The 12457-nt window shown below is 36.8% G+C and overlaps 1 protein-coding gene across 1 annotated transcript in view; it reads right to left on the reverse strand.

Moving 5' to 3' along the window:
* Window positions 1-762: 762 nt before the first annotated feature.
* The window catches only part of LOC136033231 (protein FAM91A1-like), a 30482-nt gene continuing 18787 nt past the window's right edge, over window positions 763-12457 (reverse strand). The window contains exon 4 of the mRNA XM_065713946.1: window positions 763-927. Within this exon, the coding sequence (XP_065570018.1) occupies window positions 814-927 (114 nt within the window). The 3' untranslated portion in view covers window positions 763-813. The remainder of the gene's footprint in view (window positions 928-12457) is intronic.

The raw sequence follows: 12457 nt of genomic DNA on the forward strand, positions 1-12457 counted from the left end.
AATCCTTCCCCATCCTGTGAAAAATTTCCCATAGGAAACTCCCTTTCAGAGACTTCCTCCACACAAAAAATTCTTTTCGTGGAAAATTCCCCCCCCCCCCGCAAAAACTACATCCCAAGCGATTTATTAACCACATTTTTTTTACTAATAAACATTGACACAAATTTAAATAATAAGCTTTAGAACGATTTTCTAACTTGAAACTATCATAAGAATTTTAACAGAACGACATTTAGAACCAAAGCCTATGGCAAATTGTAAAGTTTCTACGCCATGTTCTCAGCGTCTCAGTTACAAAAATTCAGAAAGTCGGTTAACCGCCAAAAATTTAAACAGAATTAATCTAAACCTTTTTTCTTGCCAAAATTTATAATAATAAATTCGAAAGATTTTTATTTAACTTGAAAATGTCATAAGAAAAATGTTTACTGAAAACCATTTCAAACCAAAGCCTTGTAAAGGTTCTACAATAAAAAGGCCGTGTTTTTCATCGTCTTAGTTGTCAAGCTACGGTCCCCCGTTCCAGACAAAATAACTAGTGTCAACAGGACTCGGATTAGAAGAGCCCATAACTAGTATATATATATATATATATATATATATATATATATATATATATATATATATATATATATATATATATATATATATATATATATATATATATATATATATATATATATATATATATATATATATATATATATATATACATGTAGCAGTCAGAACTAATAAGTATAAAGGAATAAGGATGATAATAGGTATCTAAGAATAATCCTATAATATTTAAACAATTTTATAAAACTAATTGGCTTATTCGTAATATGATTCCCTCATCTGACCATCAAAGAAAGAAATGATTCGAGTAGGTGGTGTTGGCTGTGATGATAACTTATTTTCTATTCTATTAACTTCTGGATTTGCACTCTGAAAAGAAAATATATAATTAAGTGGTGAGTCTAATTTCTACATTAGTGAAATTTGACGAAATTAGTATCTCACGTTGTTTTATATAATTGGAATTTTTTTTTTAGGTTTTAAAGCCCATTGGATTTATGGATATTTCAGCATGTTCTCGCGATTTCTCAAAGAAATTAAATTTTAAATAATATATAAATAAACAAATAATGTTTATACTGTAAATAACATATATAAATAACAATATAAATAACATATATAAATAACATATATATATATATATATATATATATATATATATATATATATATATATATATATATATATATATATATATATATATATATATATATATATATATGAATGAATGAATGAATGAACTTTATTACCCGTAAAGTATAAAAACACACAAAGTACGGAGTATTATAAATAAATAAACAAAAGCAAATACGATAAACAGCGAAGAAAAACAAAATTCAAACTAACAAAAGACAACATGGACTTATCAACCAGTATCAATATGGAAAAAAAGGCTGCAGAGGGTCATAAACGTGAATAAAGTTGACAGTCTTTTTACATAAATCGTCACTGGCAGACCGAATCCGAGAAGGGACATCTACTATACCAAATCGAGCAATTATTTTTTTGTTTCGGTGCCATCTAGGAAGCCGGAGGAGGAATTTGCAATATCTGAAATAAGCCGTAGGTAGAGTATGTCGATCTTTCTTACGAAACAGATGAGCCATGCCTGATAAAAACAAAAGCACAGGGGCGCAATAAGCATTATAAATCATGCACAAACCGTTACGGTTGTAACGGTTTTTGTTTGGGGATATTTTTCCGTAAGCGACGCGTAGGTTTTTCACGGCTTGATTCACTAGGGATGAACAGGTAGTGGAAAGTGTTGGGCCGAAACACAGACCAAGCCAACTAACTAAAGAAGAACATGGCAGAATTGCAGTCCCAGCAACGAATGGAGCGACCGCAAAAGGGCTATTAAAACAAATAAACTCGCATTTAGACGCATTAACTGACAGTCCAATCTTAGATAATTCATTGGTTAATATAGTAAAATTAGAAAGCAATCCACGGCGAGTCCGGGCAACAAGAAGAACGTCATCTGCATATGCAATAGAAGACAAACCAGTATTACCGTAAAAAACAGAACTTCTAAGGGGACGCAGGCACGATGCAAGCACGCATTTAAATACACTAGGAGACAATACGGCACCTTGCCGAACTCCCTTATTAATTTTTACTGGGTCAGATATTTGGCCATTCCAGGTAACTTGAATTTTAGACTTTGAATACCAAGAAGACAATAAACTTAGTACGGAAGGATTAACACCTGCAGACGCAAGGGAAAATAGAGCCTGAGAGTGCACAATATTATCGAAAACTCCAGAAATATCAACAGTAAGACAGTATAAAGACATTTTAGCTTTCACGGCATCTTTCATGAGTCGGCTTAAAACATGATGTGCATGGGAGCAACCGAAACTTTTCCGAAAACCAAATTGAAAAGGCGTAAAATCACAATTCGACTCAATTTCTGGTAGTAACAAATGTTAAAGCAACTTACTTAAGAAACACGATACTGTAATGGGACGATAATTCACACATGACGTGGGGTCCTTGCCTCGCTTTTGAATAGACGTTACACGGCCACAAAGGAAACTATCAGGAACAAGCGACTGTGCTAAGCAAAACTGGAAAAATATTTGTAGATGGTTAAGTAGAGCAGGACAATCATAAGCAAAAAATCGGTAAGAAAGGCCGTCACCATCAAGGCTATTTGAACGCTTAATTCTTCTTAAAGCCCGGTGAATTTCAGATATTGCTACAGGCTGGACATGAGCCTGCAGCTGGGTTGCCAAAGGGACACTTTTAGTGCTTTTTAGACACTTTTTCACTCTGGGTGACACCGTGCCACTATTGGGTGAAAAAAGGCCACTTTTTGAAAAAAAGGACACTTTTTGGCATTTTTTCAAAATCAGTACCATTTGTATTTATTTTCAGTTTTTTCTTAACTGTAACTGCTTTTAATTTGTGCTTTTCAGGTTCGTTTCCGTCTTAGGGATTTTTTTATCGTATCCGCACTGCTTTTCTTTTCAAAAGCGCAAAAATTCAAACGTGGTGAAACATGTGATTTGTTCAAGAGAGTTAAGAAAAAGTTTTTTTTATAAAAAACTGAAGCAAGAATATTGCTGCTGGTAAGTAAAAGCTTAGGGTGTTTTATGACTTGTAGTCTACAGGAGTATGCAGAAGTTCGGCCTGGATAGTAGTTAGTAGCAAACTATCTGATCCTGATCTGATTTGCTGCTGCTTAATCATTTCTTGGACGAGGGTGAACCTCAGTTGATTTCCTGAATTAAGACATTAATCTTTTGGTAAATATACAGTTTAGTTTCACATGCATTTGAGAGGGTGGACCTGTTCCATATGGGCACAGTCTAACCCACAAGAAAATTCTCTGGTAACTGTAAACATGTAATACTGTCATTGACTGAACATCACATCTAGTGTGCCAAGTGCTAACTAAGAAAATGTGCTTTTTGCCCGTGTTTTGTCAGTGATGAAAGGATGCAAGAACAACAGTGAAAAATGTTTTGCTTTACATTCTGTAACCTGGCGGACTGTTTAAAGCAGAAACAGAAGACTGTTATCGAAACCAACCAAGCTTCCAAGCCATTTCATAAGCAAATTGGCAAAATTGTACCTACCCAATCACATGCAGTGTGGTCACCCCTGGTTACCTTTTTTGTGAAACAGTCAAAGGAACCCTCTGCAGACAAGGCTTCAAAAGATAAGGCATCCAAGATTCAAGCCTACATGAAAGAGCCTACAACTAAGGCATATCTGTACTTTCTGGCTTCTGTGCTTGGTAAGGTAAATACATTGAACGTACAGTTCCAGTCTGGGGACACAATGATCCACACTTTGATAACAAGCTTCAGATCGACATTGAAAGTGATCATGAGATGCTTCATGAAACTAGGAATCCTGAACAGAAGTGATGCTTTTGAGTTGCCTCTTGATCCCCGAAGCTACAAAGATGTGAAAGATGTCTTGTGTGATCCCAACACAGAAGCTTAAGTGAATGAAGAAGGAGCATCAGGGAAAGCTGTTGAACAGTTTAGGCTGACTTGCTTGGGATTCTACGTCGAACTGGTGAAGCAGATGAGAAAGTGGGTTAATCATAAAGATAAGACGTTACAAGCTCTCAAGTATTTAGACCCGAAAGTTGCCATGAATGGAACTGTTGAAATGATTAGTCCATTAGAACCATCAGATTTAGCAAACTCCTGGGGAAAAGTCAGAGCGAGATAGAGTCTGCTAGAGACACTCTAGAAAACCAGTGCCTGAGCCTGCCAGATTCCAAAGAAGAAATGAGCCTGAAGTCTGGTGGTGAAGAGCTAGTTTCCTCATCATCTTAGTTATGGAAGCTCTTGTTAGATGGGAAGAATCCTGACGGCACTCCCAAATTCTTTGAACTATAAACCTTTATGTTGAACTTATGCGCGTTACCTCACTCAAGTGCTGGTGCCGAAAGATAATTTTCTCAACTAACAAACATTAAAACTAACTTGCGAAATCGGTTGGAAATAAAAACTGTGGATTTCCTTATGCATGTAAAGCAGATGGTTACTCATAGCGCTGCATCGGTGGATCGGTGTCAGATTTCGCCAATATTACTTAACAACTTTTCGAGGTGGTACTGCAAGGCTGACGACAAGGATGAGAAAATATAGAATGAATCTGAACCTGACCTATTTGCTGACCAATCAGAAAACCAAATAACGGAAATCAGATTGATGTAGCCGAAGTTTTTTTCTCCAAAATGGTTAACCACTAGAAATTGATTTTTTTTTTTCAAAAATGAAAGCTGAAGATTTGAACAGATTTCTTGTACAGGAATTCTGCATTAAAGTTTAATTCTGCATTAAAGCATGAGCACGTCAGAACAAATACAATGATTAAATAAATGTTAAGGGATAAACATAGTTACAAAGTTATATCAATTATTAAAATGTGAAACAAAATAGGGAACGAAAGAGCTTTTGTACCTCATGGTCAACAATTGGGGACACAAGTCAAGTTGGGTATTTGGAGCTCTACAAGCACTAAGTCTTGTATTAGGAAGAATTAGGGGGTATTCTTTGAAGGGGGGAAGAAAACGTCTATGATAGTCAGAACTAAGGCACTTGTGCCCAAAGCTCATGGTAAGGAAGTAACGTTGTGATTCCAGTGTAGTGAGTTCAAGTCTAGCCAAACCTTCATCGTAAGTAGTATAGGACGTCCCCAGTATGGATTTTATAGCTCTTTTTTGAATGCTTTCAATTTTGGAACATTGGGATGTGGTTAACCCAGGGTGTCAGACAGGGCAAGCGCATTCAAGACAAGGTCTTATATAAGAAAAATACATTATTTTAAGGTTCTTGATTGATTTGGGAACCGTTTGAGAAGGGAAAAATATTTAAGGAGGAAACCGCCTGTTTTAAATAAGTGAAAAGAGTGAGATTTCCATTTAAGGTCATTGTCCAAATGCAATCCAAGCAGCTTAACCATGTTTAAATTTGGAATGCAAAGGTAATTATTGATTGGGGGTACATTTTTTAAAAAGGAGAATAGGATTAAATTGCCATTTAGTGTGCTTAGATTGAGTTTAACATTGTCAAGGTCGTTCTTTAAGTTGTTAATGAGTGATTCAAGTTTAACGCCCAAAGTGTTAGGGGTTTGACAAAGGTTAATTAATGTCAATTAATCTGCAAATTTAAAAGTGTTGTCAAAGTTTGGTAAAACATTGTTAAAAACAATTAAAAATACTAAAGAACCCAATTTAGTCCCTTGGGGTGCTCTACAGGAAATCTAGGTAAAATCTGATGAATCTCCGTTAGGGAGGACTACACATTGCTCACGATCAGACAAAAAACTAGCTACCATACGTAAAACAAAATCTCTGACACCTAAAGCCCTTGCATTATCAGTAACTGTCTGATGATCCAAGTTGTCAAAGGCTTTTCTAATATCAGCAAAAACAGCCTCAACGTAGGAACGACTTAACTCAAGATGTTTGAAAACAGTGTCAAGTATATAACATAGACAATGGGTGGTGCTATGATTCGGCCTTAAGCCAAACTGATTTGGATTAATTTTATCTTGAATATCGTCAAAGAGGAAATTGTAAATAAAACTTTCAAAAATTTTAGAGAAAATAGAGGTTTTTGATACTGGTCTTAAGTCGGAGGGAACTTTTGGGGTCTTGTTTTTCGGTGTAGGTGACATAATAGCTCGCTTAAAACAGACTGGAAAAACACCATCTACAAAACATTGGTTAAAAATTGCAGTTAGAGGTACACTTAAATAAGGGGCACATTTCGCACTCAATTTGGTAGGGATATCACCTGGGTATACTGACTTATTTGTATCAAGATTTTCGAGTTTAAGCTGAGTCTGATGTATTTCAATCACAGGAATTTCACTCACTGCACTGTTGGCCGGTGTATTTTGGAGTGGTGGGTGAGCTTTACAAGTTGAAGCAAAATAATCATTTATGATGTCCGCAGTCACAGGGTCGTCATTACTATCCAGCAAGAGAAACTTAGAAGAGACCTTTCCCATGAGATCTTGGATACATTTAAGGAAATTCTTAGGGTTAGAATACAGTAACTTATTGAGCATGTGAGCACTGTGCTCTTTTCTTGCTTTACAGATTTCACTAATAACAATGTTTCGAAGTTTTCGAGATTCTTGGAAAAATCCTTCCTTAAAGAGTCTATCGCATTCATTTATTAGGCACAATTTTTTTTTATCTATCCATGGTTTACAAGTGGATTTGCGATTGACTTTTTTCACTGGAAACGTGTCAGAGTATAACTGGAAAAGTTCTGCTGAAAACTTAGAAATCATTTCATCACCATTAGTAAGACATAGGATATTGGCCCAGGATTCGGAGCTAAGTTTTACTTTGAAATGGGAAATCTTCTCGTCAGTAATGGGCCTGTTTGAATAACTGATCAATGGTTTAGGGAGAAAGGATGATAAAGGGGTCGAAAAGATTCATAGATGGTCACTTGTCCCTAATGGAAGGGCGATTTTCGGGGCAAAATAGTAATCTTCAATTTTGGTAAAAATCAAGTCTAGGGTTTTATCACTGCGTGTAGGCGACCTGACAACCTGATCAAGACTAAGAGCAGCGCTAAGCCACTTTTGGTCTAGCTCATTAAAATCACCACATAATGTAATTGCAGCAAAGGGGTACTTGCGGCAAATTCTGTCAGTATAAAATTGCAGATATGCCGTCAGCTCCTTCTTAAATCCACTACGAGGAGGGTAATAAATAATACAGAAAATCATGCAAGATCCGTCTTTTGGGAGGTTTTTGGGTCTGGTCCAGAGCCAAAAACTTCAGTTTTTGAGTTGTTCTCTATTTCAGGAGATGAAAGAATCCGATTTGGGAGGGTAGACTTAAAAAAAAAAAAAAACACTCCTCCACCATAAGATAGAAGAATACCACCATTGCCCAATCTGGCTTAAAATGATTAAGCCCCAGTCTGTGGGAAATGGTAAACAAAATTTTGTAGAAGATCTGATATGCTACTGAAGGAAAAAAGGGAGCGAGGGCAATTAAGCCGTGTCGGCAGCGACAGACATGGTATCTGTGGTCTGCTGGCACAAATATTTTAAGCCCTGTCTTCGTTATGGCGTTTTTCGGCCGAGACGGCTGGGGCGGCTCATAGTGAAGACAGGTTTTATCGCCGTTTTTGTTCTATCGCCGTACAGAGTAGACATTTTGCCTGAAAACACATAAAGTAAACAACACAATTTGTCGCTCATCTTAGTTGTACTCCAACATTTCTATACGTTCCTGTAAAACCGCAAACGCAACACAAATGACTCAAAACTTTCCACAGCTCCTGAAATAAGACTGCACTTTCTAATTTTTTTTCCAAAGACAATGAAAACGAAAACTGTCGGGTTTTACTGAGTTTTCGGAAGAAGAATAACTATTACAACCGAAGGTTCGAGAGAACCAGAGAAATTGTACTAAATTCTTTTTCTTCTTGGCGCATAAGGCGATTTGAGGTTTTAAATGGGACTTTACTTATTTGAAGAACCGCTTTGCTTTTACTTGAAAAAGAAGAACGCAAATCTGGCTCTGGAGTTGCGAGAAAACCATTTAAAGCCTTTTTTTGTCATCTTTTAAAGTATATTGGCTAATTTTCTAGGAGGACACTAAAAGTGTCCCTTTTTTGCTGAATTTGACACTTTAGTCCCAAAAAGTTTTGGCAACCCTGGCCTGCAGGAGACGGTATGGTAAAAGCGGTTTAAGCAACTTATAATAAAAAGACTGAAGAAAACTATTAAATACACTGAACACACGCTTATAATGATCAACAAAATTAGCTAGCTGGAGACAAGATAGGGTAGATGGGGAACATTTCTCACTATTAATAACCTTATTCCAGGTGGCCTTATCGGTGGGGCCTGGCCATGCATTCAAGCGTGCCCTCTTCAAACTGGCCTTATATTCAAGTTTACACTTTTGTTTCACAGAGAAAACAGCTCCGGAAGATGGTCGGTCACATGATATCCACATACGTAGCCAAAATTTGGCTTTTTGCTTAGCAGGTTTTACTTCAGGATCAACGTTCCAATTAGGCTTTCTTGTACCAATCCTAACTTTATCCACAGGCACTGCAGCTTTGGAAGCTGATTTAAGGCAATGGACGATTTGACAATAATAGAAATTTAGGTCAACTGTACTTGAAGGCGAGGAAACTGACGTTTGCAGCAGGTGATATGGCACTTTTATGGTCGAGAGTAAAGCAGTTAATGTAGCAAGGTATAGTGGGACAGTAGCACGATCCCAATTCAACTTCGTATGCCACTTCGGCTGAGCCGAAAGTGTTTTGCCAGATAGCTCACAGGACAAATTACAGCTAAGAATAAGGTGATCGTCGTCAATCTTCTCTTCGTCCACCCTGACAATCGATGATATTAAACTGGAACTGGAAGAGATCACGTGATCCAGGTTCGATTTTGAACAGCCTCTGTTATGAATATACGTGAATGGGAGGCTCTTAACTGCGACGTGATATATGCTAGGAAGTGATTCTAGCAAGAGGATTGATGTACCGGAGGTACCAAGAATATCACAGTTAAGGTCATCAGCTAAAACCCAATTTAGGTCTTTCAAACGTAGACTTTCGAGTAGAGACTTTAAACTGGAGCAACATTTAGCGAAAGATGTGAACGATGCTATAGAACGTCGATCGCAAGGTAAGTAAACGTTTATAAAGGCGGTAATGTCACATTTAATCGCTAAGATGTTATCATCACAATGAATCACAGAGGGCTTTGATGGGGAACGGAAAAAAATTGCTAGGCCACCGGAAGGGCGGCCTCTAGTTTTCTTGGCCTCTTGCGAAAAAAAATGGTGGACAGAAGATCGCTTCAGGCTAGAAACGTTTGATTTGGTCAAAAGATGTTCTTGCAAGAACACTATGTCATGGACTAATAATTCATTAATTAATAAGTCTTTGTCTTTTGTGCCGTTAATATTAAGAGAAGCAAAACTTAAAATAGTGGCTTGGTTCATTTTGGAGCAGAGTTCAGAGCGCGTTTTATCACTGGGCAATTCATACTATAGGAAACATGAGCTTCGCCGCAGTTGGCACATTTCGGAGCCTCTAAGCAAGGATTGTCTTTAGTATTGGAATGGCATCCAGAACATTTAGAGCACTTCATCTCATTCGGGGCACATGGGCAGTGAGCTAACGAATGATGGATACTTTGGCATCTAAGACACCGTCTGGTCAATTCTTTGTATTCCGATATTTTAAAAGACTCATAATCCAAGCGCAGACCTGTAGCGATGTCAGATTTTAGTGCAGCGGAATCAAGCAACTCTAAACGGAATGTATGAGAAGAGCCGATCTGGCTGGCCTCAACAAGACCAGGAATAACGGAGATGAGTATACTGCTAGAAACACTAACGGGAAGTCCCCTAATTACTCCAAGAGGTTTGCGATCAATCACTTTAGCAAGAATATTTGGATAGCTCGCAACAGCAGATGCGGCAAGAGAATTGGCGGAAACTTTATCCCACGTAACAAAAACCCATCTTTTCCTTGCCGGATTGGACTTTACCGACACAATACCGTCATGTCCGGCGAAAGAATCAAGCTTTTCCTTGCGAGAAACGGGGTCTCTTAGTTCTGGAGGCGGATATTTAAGAACAACGGCGTACGAGGGTTTGTGATTGGTACCCTTACTATCTGAGACCAAAGAACTATTAATAGACGTTGTTGGACTATTGAGGTGAGCAAGCGATTTTAACTGATCAAGGCACTGGTTGACTTTGGCGGTAAGGATAGAATAAGCTGACACCGGAATGCTAGGGACGTCAGAGGGGGATTTGATCACCAACTCTGGAAAATCAATATTTTCTGCAGAGCAGCGAGAAAGAGTAGCGATAATGTCCGACAATGAACTATTCTTAGCACTGGGTCCCGAACGACGAGGTATAGGCTCATCTGGGAAGCAATTGCTATATAAAAGTTTCTTAGCTCCAAGAACATCTTCATACGGGAAAAAATCACTAGCGTATTTCATAATAGACTGATGGTCCAACCCCTCATCGAGATTGTGCTGAGCAAAATTCAAGACTGGGTAAATAAAAATAAAGGCTGGCAAAATAAAGCGTACTGGTATTCCAATTGTCCATGATAAGCAAATTTCACTCACGGCTCGGCATCAGTCCAAAAACAATTGAGTGATAAAGGTATATCCACAGAGAAGTTCTCAATAATCACAATTATGAAATGATCCACACTGGCTAAATGAATGCAATGAGAATAAATAATAACTTATCTTTGAGTGGGGCAAGTAATCCAGTGATTTGCAAGTAATCCGACTATTTAAATGGACGACTCAGATGATAGTAGTGCTGAATACTAACTCACAGCCACAATCCATAAATAATTATTAAGCCTTAATCATATACAAGTTTATAAATTTATCTAACACGTTCAAAAGTATTTCACTCGTTATTTATTCCAAACAGGTACAGAGTTAATCCGGCTTAAATTCAATTAGTTGTTGACTGGTCAAATCACACGTCACAAATTATCAGAGCTAGCGAAATGCGACTGCACTGAATGAATGCTAGATGCGAACTATCTATATATATGAATACCTAAGACATCGTCATCCAATCATTAAACTGGTTTGAATTTAACTCCTCTTCCCATGCATCCGCAAAAAAGTTTAGGCAATAATTTAGATTTAACCAGCTGAACCGGAAGAAATATTGTTAAAGTTCACATATAAGTTCCTACAATTTGGTCGTAGTTTGCTAACAAATTCGTTTGAAACCGCTTATCAAAGAACAACCTTGAGCATTATCCAATTATACAGTTTTGCACTAGCTACTATTTGTCAGACTCGCTTCTTGCATTTACTGTAACGTAAATGGCTAAAAAAAAATTAGTAAATTGAGAAAAGCCGGAAAAAATTAGTAGTGTCATTGGGAATTGTCTATGTTTTGTCTTAGATATTTTGCCTTGAAAAATACTTTATATGTTTTGTCATGCGAAAGGACGTGTTTGTCAGCGGCTCAGCTAAAGGATCCAATATAGACAGCTCACCGTCATAATTTTAAACTGCAGCGAGTTTGAAACTGTTTTTTTTATTTTGTTAACCATTTAATGATGAGCTTGAAACTGTTTTTTAAACTTGAAACTGTCATACGACCAATTTTTTTTTTTTTTTTACTGAAAAACATTTTAAACCAAAGCCTATAGCAGATTTTATAGGCTCTACAATAAAAATATAGCCAGTCAAAATAATAGTTTTACACTAAAATAAACTTTAAACTGTTTTCGGAATCATTTAGTGGTAAGCTTGGAGCCGTTTTTTATTTTTGAAATCGCCATAAGAAAAAAAATCCTTTAAACCATTTTACTCCAAAGTCATTCGTCATAATAAAGAAAATAGGTGCAACTGATAAAATTAATAGACAAAATTACCTAGCGTCAAAAGACGAAGGAACACCGAAACACTGAAAACAGAAAATAATGCTGAAGGAAACACAGAAAACAGTGTTCCAGTAAAAATACTGAAAACACTGATCGAAAAAAGAGCAAATGAATTGACAAAATTACTTAAGAGTCAAAACAGTGAGTCACTCTTTACTGAAAATATTGAAAAGTATTTTTCAGTGAAAATAATAAAAACACTGATTCGAAAAAAGAGCAAAAAAATAGGTACAACTGGAAATTTAATCGACAAAATTATTTGAGTCAAAACATTGAGTCACTCTTTACTGAAAATACTGAAAAGTATTTTTCAGTGAAAATACTGAAAACACTGAGGCGAAGAATGATAAAAAAAAAGGTGCAACTGAGAAAATCCATCAACAAAGTTACTTAGCGTCAAAACAGTGAAATCATTCTTTACTGTAAATACTGAAAAGTATTTTTCAGTGAAAACACTGAAAACACTGATTGAGCAAAAAATAGGTACAACTGAGAAA

Source organism: Artemia franciscana, chromosome 11, assembly GCF_032884065.1.
Source record: "Artemia franciscana chromosome 11, ASM3288406v1, whole genome shotgun sequence".
Taxonomy (NCBI): domain Eukaryota; kingdom Metazoa; phylum Arthropoda; class Branchiopoda; order Anostraca; family Artemiidae; genus Artemia; species Artemia franciscana.